Source organism: Dipodomys ordii, unplaced genomic scaffold (genome assembly GCF_000151885.1).
Source record: "Dipodomys ordii isolate 6190 unplaced genomic scaffold, Dord_2.0 Scaffold11, whole genome shotgun sequence".
Lineage (NCBI taxonomy): Eukaryota > Metazoa > Chordata > Mammalia > Rodentia > Heteromyidae > Dipodomys > Dipodomys ordii.
This window is the reverse complement of record NW_012267227.1, coordinates 16,569,056-16,590,284: the sequence shown is the minus strand read 5'-3', so window position 1 is coordinate 16,590,284 and position 21,229 is coordinate 16,569,056. Positions and strand designations below refer to the sequence as shown.

Below are 21,229 nucleotides of genomic sequence, written 5' to 3'. Positions count from 1 at the left end.
CCAAGTCTCCTGAAAGCAGATTGGAGGCCAGGGCAGCTCCCCAGACTCCACTGAGGAAGTGAGCCAGCTGTTCTAGAAAGCGCAGCCCCGATGATTCAGCTGGTCTGAGTACAGTCCACAGCTCCAAGAACCATGTCAGAAGGTTCTAATCTTCCCCACTCATGGTGCTTTTTTTTCTTTTTCAGTTTTATTACCGTGATTATAAAGGTGATGTACAGAGTGGTTACAGTTACCTAGGTCAGGTAGTGAGTCATTTTCTGTTTTAGACAATGTCACCCCTCGCCTCTGCTCTGTCTTTCCCAAGTTTGGTTCTCGTCAAGTTCCAGCAGAGCACAAGGATTCCCCACTGGCTCCATTTGGCTCACAGTCACTTCCAGTCAACCTCCTGCCTGGCAGGAGATGGGGCAGGGCAGCGTCAGGCCTGGGAGGGCCCAGGGCACCTGGAAGGGCTGAGGGCAGGGGCTGATGGGTATGGAAACTGGGCTGGCAACTCCCAACTGCACACACAATGTGTGTGTGTTGTATGTTAATATGTATGTGAGGTTATGGGGTGTGTCTGTGTATGGGTTGTGTATGTTATTTGTGGGCCTGGGAGGGATTGCTATTGCTCTCTCCTGGGGTGCAGGCTTTGGGGGAGCAGATGTCCATTCTCTCACTGGGAGATAAACTGACGGAAACACTGTGGATTCCAGTAACCAGACACGGGGCTCGGGCTGTGTCCCCTTCTGTCTCCCAGTGAGAGACTGGTTGTAACCGATCCAGGTCAAACACCCTAGGGATTTTCTGCGCCCTGCAGTTGTTCTTAAGGTTTTGTCGCTTTGCAGAGAGGCTGATATGGCACAGCCACAAGAGGGGAGGGGAGGTGTGCGGGGAGGGCCCGGGCCTAGCTGGCCGCCAGCCCCCTCCCTGCCCCGGCCAGCCCCTTCACGGTGGGCTCCTGGCCTGGAGAGCCCTGAAATAGATGGAGCGCTGGAAAGGGCATTGGGACAAAGGGCGCCTGGCCTTCCTGGTAGTGGCTGGGTAGGGCCGGCTTCCTGTTGACCTGGCAGAGGTGGGTGGCTATCAGTTCTAGGGTGAAGTGGTGACCGAATGTGTGGGGCATCCTGGTAGGGGAGCACTGCCTTCCGGAGTCCCTCCCCTTTCCTCAGCTCGGGGAGCACTCTTCCTGCGGGAGCTGACGGTGTGTGGATCACAGGAGCGCTTTCCTGCCCCGCACAGGTGGGCCCTGTTGGGCGGCTTCCCATGCCCTTAGGCTCAGTGATTGGTTAACCATCAGTCATCCTCCTCCTCCTCCTCTCCTTCCTACTCTTCCTCTTCCTCTATTTTAGGGACTGCAGGACAGTTCAGAGAATGATCAACCTCTCTTCTGCAGATTATGAACTCTAAGGAAGAGTAAGCTGTGAGTCACTGGAGGTCATTTTTGTCACCACGTGGAAAGACAGTCCGAAAGACTTGAGAGATGTAGAGCAAAGGAGAAAATTGGACCCAGCTCTACCAGAAGCCCACACATCTCTCTTCAACTTTCCAGTTACAGGACAGGACATAAAAGATATTTTCTATTGGCTTATGCTTATTCGGGTTTAGGCTCAGGTACGCTGCCACCTGTGGCTGAGGGAGCTGTATGTCTGGGTTTGGTGGACGGCAGGAGGGTCAGCGGGGAGACAGGGCTATCCGAAGCTTTTAGACTGGACCTGTCCTCTTCTAGCGTGTCTGTGCTTTGTCTTTAGGAACCCCCCTTTTAGGGATGATGGATCAAGAACTCTTCCAAGTCCTTCTCTCTGCCATAACTCCTCCCCTCATTTCAAGGGTCGTCCCCCTTTGCTCTCTGGTCCCCAACTTGAAGTCAACACTGTCACATGCCCACCCACCGCTCACACATTCCTGCCTGCCTTTGTGAAATCCCCAGCACAGAGAAGGCCTCTCCCTGTCATGGGGCCAACCAGCTTGTGAATCACTCCATTCCAACATCTGGCAAGCTGGGGCGGGGCTGGGGAGGGAACCTCCCCGCCCCCTGCTGGGGGTGGGCAGGCAGCTGTCCTCTGCCAGAGGGAAAGCTGACTTGAGAGAAAGAAAAGGCTGGCAAGATGGAGCAGGCCAGGGAAATGAAGCCAAGGAAGAAGCAGAGAGCAACCCCAGGAAATGGAAATGAAGTTGTGTCCTATGCTAATTGGGAAAAATAATTCACAATTGCCTCATAAATATGTACAATTATGTGTTAATTAAATAAATATATATATATATATATATAAATGACACAATTTTTTTACGAGAATTTCTCAACTGATCCCAGTAATTAGGCTTTCAGGATGACTTTTTTTTTTTTTCAGTACTAGTGTTTGAACTCAGGGCCTTGAACTTGCTAGGCAGGTGCTTTGCCACGTGACCCATACCTCCAACCCTTTTTGCTTTCATGTTTGTTTTTAATGGTCTTACTTTTTTTTTTTTTTACCCAAGAAAAGTCTCAGAAAGTGATCCTCCCATCTATGTCTCCTGCATAGCAGGGATTACAGACATAGACCACCACACCTAAAGAAGCCAAGAGCTGGGAAGAGAGAGAGAGAGAGAGAGAAAGAGAGAGAGAGAGGACTCAGAAGCAAAGAGTATGCTTTTCTGATCCAGGAAAAACAGAGCCAGCTTATCATCCAATCTGAATTCCTTCTTTTAAAAAAAAGTGTTAAGCAATGTTTGTGATAAGCAAAACATATACAGATCACGCAAGTGAACACCCATAAATCCACTAGCCAGCTTAAAAAGTGCCTCTGGTGCCTCCTGTGTGAATAAACCTTCCCTCATTGCTTGCCTGGATCTCTGATGGAGACGCCCTAACTGACTTTACACCTAGTGTTCCCACGAGTTCCTTTAACACATTTCTACAAAGGTAAGCATTCCTAAGCTATGTCGGGTATTATTTTTGCATGCTTTAAAACTATCTATAGGGCTGGGAAGTTGGCTCAGTGGTAGAGTGCTTGCCTCATATTCATGAGGCCCTGGGTTCGATTCCTCAGCACCACATAAGCAGAAAAAAGCCAGAAGTGGCGCTGTGGCTTAAGTGGTAGAGTGCTAGCCTTGAGCTGAACAGCTGAGGGACAGGCCCAGAGTTCAGCCCACGACCGACCAACACCCCCCCCAAAAAAAAAAAACAAAGGAAAAAAAACTATCTATAGCTAGGTGCACTCCTGGTAATCCCAGTTACTCAGGAGCTGGAGACAAACGGATTGTGAGTTCAAGGCCAGCCTGAGTAAAGTTAGTAAGACCCTATATCTCAAAACCAAAGTACAAATAAAAGGGCCAGGGGTATGGCTCAAGGGATACAGCACTTGCCTAGCATGCATGAAACCTAGGTTCAATCCCAACACTTCCCCAAAAAGATCAATAAATGATATATGATACATTCTGCTGCAAGCATGATTCTTCTATGTACTCATTATGTTTGTAAGATTCACACATACTAACAGAGATGTGCTTCACTCATTTCCACATCTGCAAACTATGGCATAATTATCTCTTTATATATATATATATATATATATATTTTTTTTTTTTTTTACAAGCTATTTCTTTTTTCTTTTTTTTGCCAGTCCTGGGGATTGAATTCAGGGCCTGGGCTCTGTCCCTGAGCCTCTCTGTACTCAAGGCTAGCGCTCTACCACTTTGAACCACAGCTCCACTTCCAGCTTTTTCTGTTTATGTGGTACTGAGGAACTGAAGCCAGGGCTCCATGTGTGCTAGGCAAGCGCTCTACCACTGAGCCACATTCCCAGCCCCTATTTCTAATTTTCGTGTGTGTGTGCGCCAGTAGTGGCCTTCCACTCTAGCTTGTTTTGTTTTCTACTCAAGGCTGGTGCTCCATCAATGGAGCCACAGCTCCACTTCTGGCTTTTTGCTGGTTAACTGGAGATAACAGTTTTTCAGATTTGTCTGCCTGGGCTGACTTTGAACCTCAATCCTCAGATCTCAGTCTCCTAAGTAGCTGAGATTACAGCCATGAGCTACCAGACCCAGCTACATTATTTATGCCTAAGAAATTCTACTCTTTGAAACCCACCTGAGGGGCAAATACTGCATCCTCAAAAATGTTGACTTATCCCCATTTTTTTATGGTACTTAGAATCACATGCCTGCTCGTTATTGGTAGAGATATCTATGATTTATAATATGTTACCATGACTTAATTCCATGCAGTTGAAGAGAGAACTATAAAAAGTATATATCGATATTAAACAAAAAACACTTTTTCCAGCTGTGTGATACTGGTGCAAAAGTTAGTACACTGGTCAATGGAATAGGAAGAGCACGTGCACACATGTATTTACTTGAATTTATGATATAACACAGCCGGTTATAAGAATAAATTAGCAAAAACGATGAGCTTTCCTATGAAAAATCATAATCACAACATAAAACAAAATCCTATATGCAAGAGCAGCAAAAAATAAAACGAATAAACCCAAGGAAAAATAAACAAGAAGCTGGTGCTGGTGGCTCACACCTATAATCCTAGCTACCCAACAGGCTGAGAGCTGAGGATTGTGGTTCCAAGCCAGACCTAGCAGGGAAGTACATGAAACTTTACCTCCAATCAATTACCAAAAAACTAGAAATAAATCTGTGGCTCAAGTGGTAGAACACCAACCTTGAGCAAAAAAAGTTAAGCGAGAGCCTGAGGTCCTGATGTCAAGCCCAAGAACCAGCACAAATGTAAGAGCTAGAGTCATGCTTAAAAGTAAATATAGGAGTAAGTATTTACCTCTTGGATCAAGGTATGACTTCTTAGATATGACACAAAAACACAAGTGACAAAATGAAAATAGATTTGTTATTTTAAAAAAAATTTACAGCTGTGTGTGGTGGCTCATGCCCGTGATCCTAGCTACTCAGGAGGCTGAGATCTTAGGATTGCAGTTCAAAGCCAGCCCGGGCAGGAAAGGCCATAAAAGTAATCTCCAATAAACCACTCAGAAAACTGGAAGTGGTACTGTGGCTCAAGTGGTAGAATGCTAGCCTTGAGCTGAAGAGCTGAGGGACAGTGCCCAGGCCCAGAGTTTAAGCCCCACGACCAACAACAACAACAAAAATTACAAACACCAGGCCAGGCACCAGTGTCTCATACCTGTAATCCAAGCTACTCAGGAGGCTGAGATCTGAGGATCCAGGTTTGAAGCCAACCCTGGCAGGAAATAGCAAAAGAGCCCATGAGACTCTTATCTCCAATTAACCACCAGAAAACTGAAGCGGAGCTGTTGTTGAGTGCTAGCCTTGAGGAAAAGAAAAAAAAAAAACCTCAGGGACAAAGCCCAGGCCCTGAGTTCAAACTCCATGACCCACATAAATAAATAAATAAATAAATAAATGACAAACTCTTGCTTTTCAAAAGATACCACCCACAAAAGCTGCAATGACAACCCACAGGAGTATTTGCACATCTTCTATGTGATGAGATTCTTATCCAGAATATACAAAAAACTTCTGCAGTTTAATAACAAGACTTCCCAAGCTGGGCACTGGTGGCTCACGCCTGTAATCCTAGCTACTCAGGAAGCTGAGATCTGAGGATCACTGTTCAAAGCCAGCCCAGGCAGAAATGTCCAAGAGACTCATCTCCAATAAACTACCAAAAAGCTAGAAGTGGAGCTGTGCTTCACGTGGTAAAGTACCAGACTTTGAGGGGGGGGAAAAAAAAGCTCAGGGATAGCACCCAGTCTGAGTCCAAACCCCAGAACTAGCATATAAAATAATAATAATGATGATAATAATACCTCCCGCCCGAAATGCGGACAGAGGATGTGAGTAGACACGCGTGTGTGGTGAAGGTGCACAGCGGTCAGGTGAACCCGGGAAAGGAGCTCACCGCCATTGGCCATCAGGGAAATGACAGCGCGTCCCAACTACCCGAGGGGTGAGTGAGGGGAAGGACAGGCAGAGGGTACTTTACCAGGGTGTGGGCTTCAGGTGTAAATCACAGTTCCCGCCCTGAGGACCAGAAGACGACATGTCTGTCAGTGACGATGACACAGCGGACCCAAGCCATCCCAACCAAAGAAGTGGCGCTCCCCCGCTTCCTCACCCCGACTTGACAGCCCACACGCATGACCACACACACGTGTGTGTTTATGCATAGGCACATCCCTGCTTCCATCTTTCCCATCAGTCTCTCCACACTGCCTCCCACTGGGGCTTGTCGCTCCTGCACTGCCAGGGCCCCTCTTGTGTGGCTCCAGTGGTACAGAAAAAGACAAGCGGCAGTGTGAGGCCCTGATGTCAAGTCCTACTACTAGTCTGCACACGCTGGCATGTGTGTGCACGCGCGCACGCACACACACACCCCACAGCAAAAGATGCTGTGTCACACTTGCTCACAGCAATAGGGCTGTGGCAGGAGGGCTTCAGTGTAAGCTAGAACTTGGATCCACTTCTGGTGTATGCGAAGGTCAGGAGACGCCTCTGTCCAACAAGGAGTTTGGCCTAGAATCCCAAGGACTAGCGGCAGATCTGCCATTCTGTTACTTCCTCCTGGTCAGCCCTGGACCCAGAGGACGGATGCTAATCCAATCTGCTGTGGAAGAAGCCTTGGGGAAGCCAGGCCAACCTCTGCTGACTAATGGGTATGTGATACGGAAACAGTGGCACTACGGGCAGGCAGGGAGGAGAGAATGGGACAGGGCCAGCTTGGCCTGGAGAGGGAGGAAGCGAGGAGCAGGCAGGACCCCTGTAAGTCAGCGTCTGCAGGTGGCACTCACTCTCCCATCTCTCATGGAGCCTTTTGTTCTGCAGAAAATGCCAAACCCTCAATAAAAGGCACGGGTGCTATTTGGGGAGCTCATGCCGTGTAGAGGTGGAAAACACCCAAAAACACAAACTGAAGAGACCACTTACAGAGAGCTGACAACAACAACATTCACTGACAAATGAGCAAAGAGATGAGGAGTCCGAAGCCTCTGTTTATATCTTGGCTCTGGCACTTTCTGATTGGGTGACACAGGCTGGTCACTTTGCCGCGCTGAGACTCATTATTGTTACCTGTTAACTGGGCTCCCAAGGGAGTATTTCACAGGACTATCATGAATGTCGAGAGAATCTAATGTGATGCCATGCAGAATCTGGCATATATGACAAACCTTAATAGGCCACGCGTTGGTGGCTCATGCCTGTTAATCCTAGCTACTCAGGAGGCTGAGATCTGAGGATCACAGTTCAAAGCCAGACCAGGCAGGAAAGTCTGTGAGACTCTTATCTCCAATTAACTACCAAAAAGCCAGAAGTGAGGTTTGTGGCTCAAGTGGTAGAGCACCAGCCCTGATTTCAAGCTCCAGGACCAGCACAAAAACGACCACCACAATGAAAAACCCTTAAAAGATTACAGTAGCCAAGGGTGCTTTGATCATTTTGCAACAAGACAAATGAGTTTGGATGAACTAAGTAAACCTGGGAGACCTAAGGGTCCGCATGGGCTGGAGAAGATGGGAAAACCTGGCTTGTTGATGGCAAAGTCCTACATGCTACAAGCTAATATGGCACCTACTCTCATGAAGTAGGCTTACTAGGTAATGGACAAATAATTACAAACAAGTCACCATCACCAAGCATTACAAAGAAGAACAGAGTCCCATAAAACACAGGGACCAGGTCACGGGCAGGAGGGGGGTAGGCAGCAGGAATCGGGGATGACCTCCTCCATCTGGAAGCTGAAGCCTGAAGAAAAACTCAGTTAGGTACATGTGAATCGCACGAAGAGCACTTCAAAGGAGGGGGGCAGCACAGGCGATCCGAGAGGTAGGAAAGGTGGGCTTGTTTCAGAACTGAACCTGTCTGCGGCATAGTAAGGAAGGAGAAGCATCTGGAAGGTAAGTAACCGGAGCCTTAAGATGCCACAGTAGCTAAGGAATTATTTTGTCTTGATGGATGGATACCACCAAAGGGCACCCAAGCCAGGAAGTGAAGTGGACGGGTGGGAGAGGTCTGGTGATGCTCAGGGGCAAACAAATGGTTTCTTGGTAGGAGCCCAGTAGAGAAAGGCATAACATAGAGGGACAGGCCTGGATGGAACTGAGATACTGAACCGAGATGCCAGCAAGGTTCAAAGAGGCAGCAGGAAGAGCTGGGAGCGAGCTTGCCTCACACCATGTAGGAGGTGCAGAGTAGGTGCGCCCTGCCATGAGGGAAGGGCATGAGAGGTGGACCACAGGGTGTGAACCTGGGAGGGGAGGAACTGGGGAGAGGCCTCTGGAGCCAGGTGGAGGGAGGTAGCATCTTTGATGTCAGAGATAGTGGGCTGCTGGTAGCTTCTTAGGCCGGCAGCCACCAGCCAAGCATCCACCCAGCATGTAACCAGCCCTGCGTCAGGCGGGGGATGGAAAGACACAAACAAGCAGCCAGAGACCTGGTGCTTCCTGCAACCACCTCCTCTGTGCTTAGAAAGACAATTGTGTAGGATGCGCACAGGAAAAGTAATGACACCGCTTCCTTCTAACCTCATTCACATAGTCTCTCTTTTGCTGTCTCTGTCTCTCTCTTGTATATTTTTAATTAGTTTTTATTTTTTGCTGGTCTTGGGTCTTAAACTCCAGGCCTGGACTCTGTCCCTGAGCCTCTTTGTACTCAATGTTAGAACTCTACCACTTGAGCCCCAGCGCCATTCCCAGTTTTTTTTCTGAGTAGTTTATTGGAGATAAAGAGTCTCATGGGGGCTTTTCTGAGGATGACAGGTGTGAAGCTCCAGGCACCTGGCTTCTCTCTTTCACCTTGAGATAGATCTTGCCTATGGAGGCCAAGCTGGCTGCAGACTATGTCATGTAACTCAGTTTGGGCTTGAACTCACGATCTTCATACTTCAGTCTCCCAAGCACTGGAATTATAGATGGACAGCACTACACCTAGCCCTCAGTCTCGTGGTGGCTCTTTCTCCTCCTGGTAGTGATGAGGAGGGACAGACTGGAGATCTCAGCCAGGTCTGGGACCTTAAAAGCCATCTGGATTCCGTGTTATACATCTACACAGCTTATCCCTTCTCCTCCAACCTAACTCCTGAGTCCAGTGTCTTGTTAGCTGCCCACCTGATATCACTGCTTAAAAGTGTGCCCAGGTCACAGGACCCCCACCAAGAAGACCACCGAGAGTCAGACTCTACAGCTGTTTCAAGGTTTTATTTACACGGGCTGCAGCTCGGGCCTCCTCCTACACTCTGACACAGCGGAGCCTAGGAGGAGAGCCCCAAGCTAAAGATTTGCAGGGGTTATAAAGGCACACAATCAACCAGGTGTTTGGATTACCACCACATGTTGCTCTGCTAGACAGAAACAAGCAACAAGTGGTCACTGCCTCAAAACTTTAACCCTTCATTCCCCCGCCTGACTTATGGTCCTGAGAGACAATCTTGTGGCTCTGGCCCAAAACTAGACTCCAACAGCTCTCGATCTTGAACCGGTATAGTCCCTCTCTGACCTTAGCCATACTATTAAACAACAATACCAATAACAATCAGTTCATTTTTCTTTTCTTGAGGTGTATGCAGAGTAGTTGGGTAGGATGCTTGGAGACTTCCATGTTTCCCCACAGCCAGTCTGGCGTGGGAGCAGTGGATCCAAGCAGCAATGCCATCCACCTTAAGGGCAGTGGGTGTAGCCAGTAGCACCATGTAAAGTCCCTTCCACTGTGGTTCCAGAGATCTCAAGTTGTGCCTTTGAACAAACACCCAGTCCCCTGGTTTAAACAAATGGGGGGAGGGAATAGAAGCAGAATCATATAATGCTCTAAGCTGGGGCCACATACTCTTATGCAAAGCTGTAAATAGTCAAGCTTACACAGAAATTCAGTATCATCCAAATCAGCAAGCAATTCAGTCTGAAGGCTAGGGATAATGGGTGGAGGGTGTCCATACATTATTTCAAAAGGAGTAAAGCCAAGCTGATAGGGTGAATTTCTTATTCTAAACAGGGCAAAAGGAAGGAGTGATACCCAGTCTGCGCCAGTCTCCAAGGCTAATTTAGTTAAGGTCTCTTTTAGAGTCTGATTCATTCTTTCTACTTGCCCTGAACTCTGGGGTCTATAAGGATTGCAATTTCCAATCTGTCCCCAGTGCCACAGCTATTCCCTGACTTACTTTTGAGACCAAAGCCAGTCCATTGTCCAACCCGATGGTGGATGGGAAGCCATACCTGGGTAGGATTTCTTCCAGGATTTTCTTAGCCACGACGTTTGCCGTCTCATGCTTTGTTGGGTTGGCTTCAAACCCATCCTGAAAAGGTGTCTACAAAAACTAGCAAATATTTATATCCTAATTTTCCAGTTTTAATTTCTGTGAAGTCTACTTCCCGAAACACACCTGGCCTCCAGGGAGGTGAGCTCCTTTTGTTGATTGGGGGCATTGGTGAGCTGACAGGCTTTACAATTTTTAACAATGTCCTCAATGAGTTGATTTCCTTGCCTAATTTTTACTTCTGAGTGTCGGAGCAAGTCCTGCATTCTTCAGGTTCCCATGTGAGAGACCCGATGGATTCTCTTAAGAATCTCCTTGCCCAATCTTTGTGGCAAGATAAGTTTCCCCTCCCCAGTTTTCCACCAGTCTTTGTTTCCTTCTCTGTCCGGGGGTTTATAGGCCATGGGAATTTTCTTTATCCACTCCAAGTCTTCTTGGGAGTACTGAGGCTCAGGAGGCAAAGCTCGTGGCCCTGGGTTTACTAGAGTCAGTACTTCTGCTCTGGGCTGGAGGACCGCCTCCTTAGCTGCCTGAACGGCCAAGTTATTTCCTTTGGTTATTGAATCAGTTCCCTTTTGATGGCCAGGGCAGTGCATAATGGCAATATTGGCTGGTTCCCATAAGGCCCGGATGAGGCTTAAAATTTGTTTTTAATAGTCTTTCCCTCAGCTCTCAACACCCCCTCTCTTGATAAATGGCTCCATGGACATGCACGGTGGTAAAAGCATACCGACTGTCCGTGTAAATGTTTAGTCTCTTCTCTTTTCCCATCTGTAGGGCTTTTGTTAGTGCCACTAGTTCTGCTCTTTGTGCAGACGTTCCCTGGGGGAGCGCTTCTGCCCACACTATCTCAGTGTCCGTGGTGACTGCTGTGCCCGCGTACCTTTTTCCATCTCGAATGAAACTGCTGCTGTCTGTGAACCAGGTATGCTCGGCATGCGATAGTGGCGAGTCCAACGAATCTGGCCTCTTTTCCTTGGCCTGGTCTCTCTTTTCACGCTCAATTTCACGTTCTCTGTCCTTCCTTTCCTGCCTTTGCTACTCTGTCTCTCTCTTATAAACCTTTTCTGCCATGGCTACTAGATCCCTAATAGACTTTTCACCAAGTCTGTCTACAGCCTGCAACTTTTGCTTTATGTCTGGTGCAGCTTGATTTATATAGGCAAACATAATCATCTGAGCCGACTCCTGGGTCTCAAGATCATACGGGGTATATTGACTAAAAGTTTCCATGAGCTGCTCAAGATATGCTGCCGGACTTTCACTTCCTCCCTGTCTAACATCATAAACTTTGGCCATATTAGTAGGTCGGCGAGCCGCCACCTTGAGACCTGCCAACAGAGCCTGGCGGTAGACGAGGAGTCGCTCCCTACCTTCAACTGTATTGTAGTCCCATGTTGGTCGGATCTCAGGAAAATAGGCAGCGATCAGGGCAGGATCTGTGATGGGCGCTCCTGTGGGGCCAGGGATATGTTTCTGTAAAAGCTGACTGCAATCATCCCAAGTGGGCTGATGAGTAAAGAGAATAGTTTCAAGCAAACAAATTAAATCCTGGGGTTTCTCAGAAAAGGGGGCATTTTGGGTTGCCAAAATGCATAGATCACTGGTAGAAAATGGCCAATATTGGAGTTGCTGTGGACCATCCGCATCCACAGGACCTACGGCGTGTAAGGGAAAAACAGCTGCATTAGAAGGGGGGCTGATCCCACGGTGGCGTCGAGTGACTGGCCCCTCAGAAACTTTAAGGGCAGGTGCCGAGGGTTCTGTAGCTCCCTCCTCCTCTTGATCATTCTCAGGTTCTGCAAAAAGGAACCTGGGAAGGGGAGTATGGGGGAGGAAACATTTCTTCTTCCAAGTTATCTCCCTGAAAAACCGGGGGGTACCTTTTCTTTTCCTCTTTCTCAGTGTAAGTCTGGGGGCTAGATGGAGTGGTGCCCATGGTTTCCAGTCCAGTCAGTCGTACAGTCCAAAAAAACAATACACAGTACAAACAAGACACACGCAGGCCTGACAGTTACGAAGTGGAGATCTCCTGAATTGGTCCGCGGACTCCTGTCACGGTGGGGTTCCACACCGATCCACGCCCCACAGCAGAAGGAGAGGACCCACAGTGGGCGAGTTGAGCCTCAGTTAGAAGGCCCTCCTGGTCAGTTCCAGCCCAACACCGAACTGACCCCCGCCCCACAATTCACACGGCGGGGTACCAAGGACCCCCTCGCTCCACACGGCAGGGTTACCCCTGCCCCACAAGAGGATCTGGGACGGCTCCCAGTTCCTCCAGGGTTGTCCTGCAAGCGCATCCGCTTCGACAACCCTTTACACAATACGAATCGGAGCGGCTGTCCTCACAAAGGAAAACAAAAGTACAGGCGGACAACGACAGACCAAGACAAATGAACAAAAACAGCGCTGTTTTACCTTTGGAATCTGAGGCCTCAGGGGTCTTTGGGGGTGGATCCTGGGCAAGCCCCCACTAATATGTTGTGCCCAGGTTGTGGGACTCCCACCAAGAAGACCACCGAGAGTCAGACTTTACAGCTGTTTTAAGGTTTTATTTAAACAGGCTGCAGCTGGGGCCTCGTCCTACACTCCGACACAGCGGAGCCTAGGAGGAGAGCCCCGAGCTAAGGATTTGCAGGGCTTATAAAGGCACACAACCAAGTGGTTTAGCGACACGTGTTGCTCTGTTCTGAAACAAGCAACAAATGGTCACTGCCTCAAGTACTTTAACCCTTCAAAAGTAAATTTACCACACTCTGCAGTGTGGTAAATGTGCATTGTCAAGAGAGAGTCTCCATTAATGTTTCTTTCTTTCTTTTTTTTTTTTTTTTGTTGGTCATGGGGCCTGAACTCTGGGCCTGGGCTCTGTCCCTCAGCTCTTCAGCTCAAGGCTAGCGCTCTACCACTTGAGCTAGAGCGCCATTTCCTCCATTAATGTTTCTTTTAGGTTGTAAGTACCAACTTGATAGCACCTCATCCATTACGGGTGAGGAAAAGAATCTCTCAGGCAGGGAGGTAGGTGGTCCAAACAAACTGGGCCCCATCCACGTCCCCCATCACCTCCGTAAGCCAGCATGCCTTCCCTATTTAGGCAGATCTGCGAGGCATGTATGTGGGGAGGACAACCCAGGATTTGTGGGCAGGAGACAACAGCCAATTTTAGGACAGAAAGGCTCTTAGCCACTTTGTTAGTAAGAAGTGGACACTGGGGCTGCAAGGAGTGGGGGTGTTGGTCAGTGAGGCCCAGGGTCTCAGCCAAGGCCCCCTCGTGGGAAAGGGCAACCCACTCGAATTGAGCTGGAGCACCAGTGGCCTCCAGACAGAGGCTGGACAAACAACTGGGAGGATTCTGTTTCCTATGCAGTTTGGATCCAGGCAGGATAGAGGACTTCAAGGGACACGCTGGGACTAGTTTGCGAACAAGCTCAGGGTGTCTGGGAACAATTTAAAAAAATGTAAGCAGCAAAGTGTTGGGGTGGATAGCAAAGGGATGCCAAGAGGCACAGTTCCAGGACGCAGGTCTGAGATGTTCGGGAGGTTAAAGCAGCAGCTAATGGGACTTTTGTTTTTGTTTTGTCAGTCGCAGGGTTTGAACTCTGTGCTAGGGCACTGTCCCTGTGCTCTTCAGCTCAAGGCCAGTGCTCTACTGCTTGAGCCACAGCACCACTTCCGGTTTTCTAGTGGTTTATTGCAGATAAGAGTCTCATGGAAGGGCTGGGAAGGTGGCTCAGTGGTAGAGCACTTGCCTTGCATGCATAAATGAGGCCCTGGGTTCCATTCCTCAGCACCACATAGCAAAAAGAAAAAAGCCAGGACACAAATCTAGCCTTCACTCATTTGAATTTGTGCTGGTGACTTTTGAGAAAGGGACTTGCTTTTGTCGTAACAGAGCCTTAATACCATCCTCTTGTTCACTTTTCAGCTTAGCTGGGATGAGAGGCATGTACCACAATGCCAGCTTCTTCCCTTGCCATGAACTCTCACCAACTATTTTACCCAGGACAGCTTCCAACTGTTATCTTTCCAATTCTAACCCTACAAGCAGCCAGAATTATACATATGAGCATCCACACTCTGATTAGATTGCAATGAACAGAAATACTCTATATCAATCTATAAACCAACTAAGAAATTTTGAGTTACTGCACCCAAATTATAATGAACTCAAAGTGTCTTGCAAGCTTCAGGTTAAGGCCTGGCATCCTAGCTAAGCAGGTTGCCTTTGTAGGCAATCTGGACTGGAAATCCCTGAGCCCTTAATCTCCCAAGAACCACCAAGAAGATAGAATTTGGACTGTGGCCCAACTGGTAGAGCACCAACCCTGAGTGTAAAAGCTAAGGCACAGTGCCCAGGCCCTGAGTGAAAGGCCAATCCAGGCACACACTTCTACTTAGAAGTGCCTTCTAGGCTAGTAACTTGGTGGCTCTGACATCACAGACATCACTGTGAGGTCATAATCCTGGCTGTATATATAGGGGGTGGTGCCAGGTGGACTCTCTGTAGGTAGTTTGGAGGTTGGAGTTTAGTTGGGTGGTTGTGTGGTGATTTCTCCTTGGGTTTTGGATTTGGTTTGTTGATTTGGCTTTGGTTTTCGGTTCTTTGGATTTGGATTCTGATTTGGCTTTGACGTTTGGATTTTGGTTTATTTTTTTGCCTTTTTTGTTTTGTTTTAATTGTATTTTTTTAATTTTTTTCTTTTTCATTTTTACTTTATTTCTTTTACTTTTATTATTTTAGTTTTTTGTTTTATTTACTTATATTTTTTTAGTTTACTATTGTTTTTTTCCTTATACTTTTGTTGTTTTCAATTAGCTAGCATTTAGGCATTTTGTTCATTATTTTTCATTCCTATTAGATTTTGTTTCATGAGAGATATTAGATAGTAGTTATTTTATTCATTTATTATATTTACATTTTAGTGTGTTTATTATAATTACCTTAGACTTTGCTTACATTTTATTCCATTATTATCTTGTATTTCTTTATATTTCATTGTATTTTATTATATTTTTTTCCATTTTGTCCATTTCATTGTTTTTGTTCTGCTCTGTTGTAGTTGATTATACTTGGTTGTGCTTTCTTTCTTTGTTCATTCACTTGCTCCCTAGACAGCATCGCTAGGGTGCTGTGTAGGATGACTAGCCAGAGTAGAAAGGCGAGGTTCTGGGAAGACAGTGAGGCCAGTTCCTCGAAGAAGGACCTCCGCAGGGCTCACTACCAGGTGCTGAGGACCATCCGTGAGGGGAGCTTTGCCTCGATCAAGTTGGCCAAGCACCTGCCCACGGACACCCTGGTGGCGGTGAAGGTCCTCGAAAAGTTGGACAGCACCTTCTTTGCCACCGAATTGGACATTCTGAGGTCGGTGGAGCACCCCAACATCGTCAAGCTCTATGAGGAGGTAGAAACAGAGGAAATGTTGTATTTGGTGATCGAGTATATGGACAGAGGAGACCTTGTGGACTACCTGGACAAGGTGGACAGGCTGGCAGAGGACGAGGCCAGGGGTCTGTTTAGGCAGATCTTGAGGGCAGTCAAATATTGCCACGACAATGGCATTGCTCACAGAGACCTTAAGGCAGAAAATATACTGCTAGACAGCAGGGGCACAGCGAAGCTATGTGACTTCGGATTGAGTACATGGTTCCTGCCAGGGCAGCAGCTGGACACATAGTGTGGGACTATGGCTTATTTGGCCCCTGAGATGTTCAGGCAAGAGAGCTACCAGGGCCCCAAGGTGGACGTCTGGAGCCTTGGGGTGCTCTTGTACTATATGGTCATGGGCAATGTGCCCTATAAAGGCAAGTCATGGGCTGTCCTCAGTAAACAAGTTTTAAGTGGTAAACTTAAAATACGAAAATCTTTTTCCCCTGAACTTCAAGGAATGTTAGCATACCTTATGGCGAGCGATCCAAAGAGGCGGCCCACGGTGTGGCAAGTAATGTGCCATCCCTGGTTCAAGACAATTAAGGGAGCCTCACCATGCCCCAGCCAGCCTGCTCTGAACCAGCCAGACCCCGCCATACTGCACATCATGGTGTCATACATGGGATTTAACCCCGAGGAGGTGCGGGCAGCCCTGTCGGGAAGAACATTTAATAATAAGAGGGCAACCTACAGCATGCTCAAGGAGCAGCAAGATGAGGCCCGAGACCTGATCCGTCCGATGTGGTACCCGCTTCCTGGGCCTCCGCCTTGCCCCTCACCTGCACACCCGTCCTCCCAAAGTGTGCTGGTCAAGCGAGCCAGTGCTCCTGTGCGCCACCCTGCTGTGTGTCTGCATGCTAAGCAGCAGCAGGAGGAGGGTGGCAGGCACACCAGGTCGGTGTCCCTCCCCTGTCTCCTGTGGAGAACCAGCATAACGGGTACAGAGCAGAAGACTGAGGGCAGCAAGCCTCCCTCTACTCCAGCTGCAGCAACAAGAGCAGCAACAACTGCCCTCCCCAGGGGCCAACCGGGGGAACTGACCTGCCCAGCCCCTGAGCAGGAGAGGCAGCTGGGCAGCAGGGCTAGTTCTCTCCCCCGCATCCTATACAATATGTGGACAGGGCCCAAACGGGGGAAGAGGGACATCAGCTCGGCTGCCCCAGGGCCAAAAGCAACTGACCTGAAGGCCACAGGGGGGGACACAGAGGAGAGTAGCCAGCTGCCCTCAGGACCACCAGCATCCAAAATGTCTGCCTGGAACATACAGCCAGAGAGGGAGGACAGCACCCCTCCTCTCCCGCGCCCTGCAGCTAATGGAAGAGGCTCCATCTGGAAGCGACTCAAGAGAAGGGTCTTGGCGTTGCTTTGAAAGGATGTGCTGTTGCTGCCTGCCCCGTTAGGACAACCCCAGAGGAAATGCCTTGCCCCTGCGAGTGCAGAACACACTGACTGGCTGGACAGCAGAGCTCAAGTGCACCGGCAGAAACCCATCCCCACTGCGCCTCGCCTTGAACTCATGCTGCCCACGCCTGCAGACCAGCTTCCCTCTGCTGCTACCTCCCACCACCATCACACGCTTCACACACTTCTTTCTTTTTGGTGTTTTGGCCTACATTGGGTACGGTTTCTAACGTTGTTCCTGTGGTTCTCACCAACTTAATAAATTGTGATTCCTGGAAAGAAAAAAAAGTACCTGAAATTTAAAATGTCAAGGAAGGCAGGTTGCTCAGTGGCAGCACACTTGGCTAACATATACAAGGCCCTGGGTTTGGTTTTCTGAGTGGCAAAATAGATTTAGATACACAGATATTTAAGACAAAATGAAGCCTCCACTCCCATTCACTCTACCATTTCTGTTCTTGTGGTGTAACATAAGGGACATTGCCCAGTTGTTAAAAAGCAAAGTAGAACTGGGTGCTGGTGGCTCACGCCTGTCATCCTAGCTACTCAGGAGGCAGAGATCTGAGGATCATAGTTCAAAGCCAGCATGTGCAAAAAAGTTTGTGAAACTTATCTTCAATTAACCATCAGAAAACCAGAAGTGAAGCTGTGGCTCCAAGTGGTAGAGTGCTAGTCTTGAGCAAGAAGAGCTCAAGAACATCACCCAGGCACCAAGTGGTTTACACTTGTAATCCTAGTTACTCAGGAGGCTGAGATCAGGAAGTAGAAAACTAGACCAGGCCAAAAAAAAAAAAAAGTTATTGGGACCCCCATCTCAACAAACAAGCTGAATGGTGTGGTGACTTCAGCTACTCAGGAGGCCATAGGTAAGAAGATTGAGGTCCAGGCTAGCCTGAATAATGCGAGACACTATGAAAAATAAACAGCTAAAATGGCCTGGGCATGGCTCAATTAGCAGAAAGTCTGCCTAGGCCAAGAGCAGAGCCCTGAGTTTAAGCCCTAATACCACCACCAAAAAAAGAGAGGAGGGGCCAGAATGGGGGGAGGGCAGAGAGAGATTTTTATTCAAATGTTAGGGGCAGGGAAGGTGGCACTGAGCCTTGCCTTGCATGCCTGAGGCCCTGGGTTCGATTTCTCAGCACCACATAAGCAAAAAGAAAAAAACGAAGTGGCGCTGTTGCTCAAGTGGTAGAGCGCTAGCTTTGAGCTGAAGAGCTGAGGGACAGCTCCCAGGCCCAGAGTTCAGCCCCCACAACTGGACCCAAAAAAGACCAAAATCAAATGTTAGCTCCTGTCTGATGTCACAACCCTATCCGTCACTATTACCTGTTTCATATTTGCTATGGGAAACAGTCCTGTGTTGGTTTATCCTATGGCTCCCCCATTAGAGTGTAGGTTTCATGTGGGCTAGATGATCTCTGCCCTACTTAGTGCTCTACCTCACAATACCAGGTGCATAGTGGGAGCTCAATGAATACTTGCTCAGGGGATGAAAGGAGGTTCCAGGCCTGCTTCCTGGTCTTCAAGGAATGTGTGGCAAGCAGTGGGAAGTTACCACACAGCAGAGGTGGGAAGGGAACTCTGGGAGAGAGGCCCAACTAGTCTGATAAGCTGGATCTGTGGGACAGTGAGGCATGGTGACGGATCACTCAGCAATGGGGGGGGGTCTCTAACTGTGCCCAGAAACACACAGGCCTCATCCACAGATGAGGAGGAACCCTCCAAGAGCAACATGGGGCGGGGAGAGAAGCTACGTGGGGCATAGTGGACTGTTCCCTCTAAAGCTGCCACGGAGACAATGAAGACCCTGCTCTCCTCGGGTGGTGTGTCCATGACCACCTGCCACATATGCTGCCCATGTATATCTACTCCCTCTCCTGCAGAGCCGCCTGTAACCCCTTCACTCTGTGTGAAGCCAGGTGCTGGTTGCTCCTCCCTGTAATCCTAGCTTCAGAAGGCTGAGATCTGCCATCCCGGGCAGGAAAGTCCATGAAACTCTTAATAAACCACTGAAAAAACAGAAGTGGTGCTGTGGCTCAAGTGGTAGAGCACTTGCCTTGAGCTGAAGTGCTGAGGGACAGCATCCAGGCCCAGAGTTCAATCTCCATAACAATAATAACAAAAAGATAATTATAAAGGGCTTTTGAGTGTTAGCTCAGTGGTATGACCCTTGTCCAACATTTGCAATGCTCTGAGTTCATTCATCACCATGAGGAGGAGGAAGAGGTTTAGATTGCAACCCAGAAAATATACCCAAGTATTTTAGGGCAAAAACCTGGTTATAGGTGTTTATAAATATAAGCACAACTGTGTGAACATTATCTAAATGAGAGAAGGACTGGAAAGGAATGGCGATTGCATTGGGTTAACAGGATTTTGGTGGATTTGCCCACTGTGTATTCCAAACATTTTTAGAAATTACTCTTAATGACAAGACAGAGTGGACAACAATGCTGCAGCCCAGGTCATGTGCTAACCACATCACTGTTTCCCCATAGGTAAAGAAACTGCTCGAAGAAGGTGCAGGCAGGGATGGCACGGGAGTTCCTGCCCTTTGCAGGGAGGCTGACACTTTCACAAACTCTAAGCATTGCGCTGTCACAGCTGCCCTGCCAGCACCTTGCAGCTGCCACCTCTCGGCATGAGTCAGGAGGCACAGCATGCCGGGCAGGTGGGCAGGTGAGGACAGGCCTTCAGCCTGGTCATCCCGGTTCCCGTCTCCCCTGTGAGCATGCCAACACAGGCCTGGTCATCTCCATGACACAGAGACTTCTGGAAGGACGCGGCGTGAGGAAGGGGCTGTGGAGAAAGGCCTCGCTGGGCGTTCTAGGGCTTTGGGAATCACGGGATAGTGGCGGAGAGCTGGGGGAAGCACTGGGGCCTGCTTGTCATATGTGACTCTAAGAAGAGTCGCCATAGCTCAGTAGAACAGTCCACCTGCTTAGGGGGTGGAGCTGGGTTATGGTGAGTGTGATGGCAAAATGTGGCAGACATGGGATTCAGGTGTGAGGTGGGACCTGGGGCCAGACCCCATCCACGGCCAAGGCTCAGGGTAGATGCACCAAGTGGAGGGGGTGTCTTCACAGAGGGATGGGGAGCCAAGCTGAGTCCCCAGGAGATGATGGAGGCTGGGAATGGGGTGGGGAGACCTGGCCACTGTCTCCTGAGAAGAAGGCCTACGCTGGCAGAGGGGAGCAGGGCTCAGCTTCTTGATGCCTCCATTTCTCATCCAAGGCAGATACTAATCCTTACCTATCAGAGAACCTGGCACCTAAAACACACTCTCAAAGCTCACTGCTCTGCATCAGTGTTAACATGAATGGTCTTCTGAGCACAAATGGAAGTTGGGTGATGGGGAAGGGGACGTGGGGAAGGAGGGAAGGGCGGAAGGAGGGAAGGGGATAGGGTTTCCTTCCAGAAAAACAAGAGAAAAGAAAATCCTCTTAACTCTTGACACCATACAGATTATCTTCTTCAGAGTAAGGATTCCTTTCCGAAAGACAAAGGGAAAGAAAATCCTCTTAACTCTGCCACCACACAGATCATCTTCTTCAGAGTAAAGAAAGTAAGGGGTCACACTAAAGGGACCAAGAGCCCCTTCCTCCTGCCCCAGGGACACAGACATACCTGAGAGCCACAAGGATCCATGGGAGGTAAAGATAGGAGGTCTGGAGTTTCCAAGTCCTGTGTGTCTTCCAACTCGCCGCAATCTCTTCCCCTTCTGCTGAATTCTTCATTTCCCCGTGAGCCATGGGGGACACATGCATTCATTCCCAGGCCAGGGTGGCCTTCCCCAACCTGGAGATTCACCCCAGCCATGTCCATGTGTCTGGGGCTTGGGACAGGCTGTGTGGAACCGGAGCTGATCCTTAAAAGCCAAGCAACTTTGTGGCGTGGGCATCTTCGGGGAATTTCAAGGGAATTTCAAGAGAAAAGCGGGTGCTGCCATTGCTGTCCATTCCCCTGGAAGATAAGCCAGGTAAATTATTAAGGAGGGAAAGAGGCCGGAGAGCTTAGAAATAGGAGTCCTGCATCTCAGAGTATTTTGAATGAGCTGGGCCTACTCTCGGGAAGAGAATGTTGTTGTGCTACACGGGGGTCTGCAGTGAGCTGGAACTAAGCACCTCTTGCTTCTCTTAGTCCTGCATTTCAGGGCAGGGAGCCAAACTCAAGAGACAGCTGACACCGCTCAGAAGCTATTTTTAAGAGTG

General features: G+C 48.7%; 1 protein-coding gene across 1 annotated transcript in view; it reads right to left on the bottom strand.

The window, feature by feature from the left end:
• The window catches only part of Pla2g4e (phospholipase A2, group IVE), a 56,257-nt gene extending 35,420 nt beyond the window's left edge, over window positions 1–20,837 (bottom strand). The window contains exon 1 of the mRNA XM_013009988.1: window positions 20,646–20,837. Coding sequence (XP_012865442.1) covers window positions 20,646–20,837 — 192 coding nt within the window. The remainder of the gene's footprint in view (window positions 1–20,645) is intronic.
• Between the last annotated feature and the right edge of the window lie 392 nt (window positions 20,838–21,229).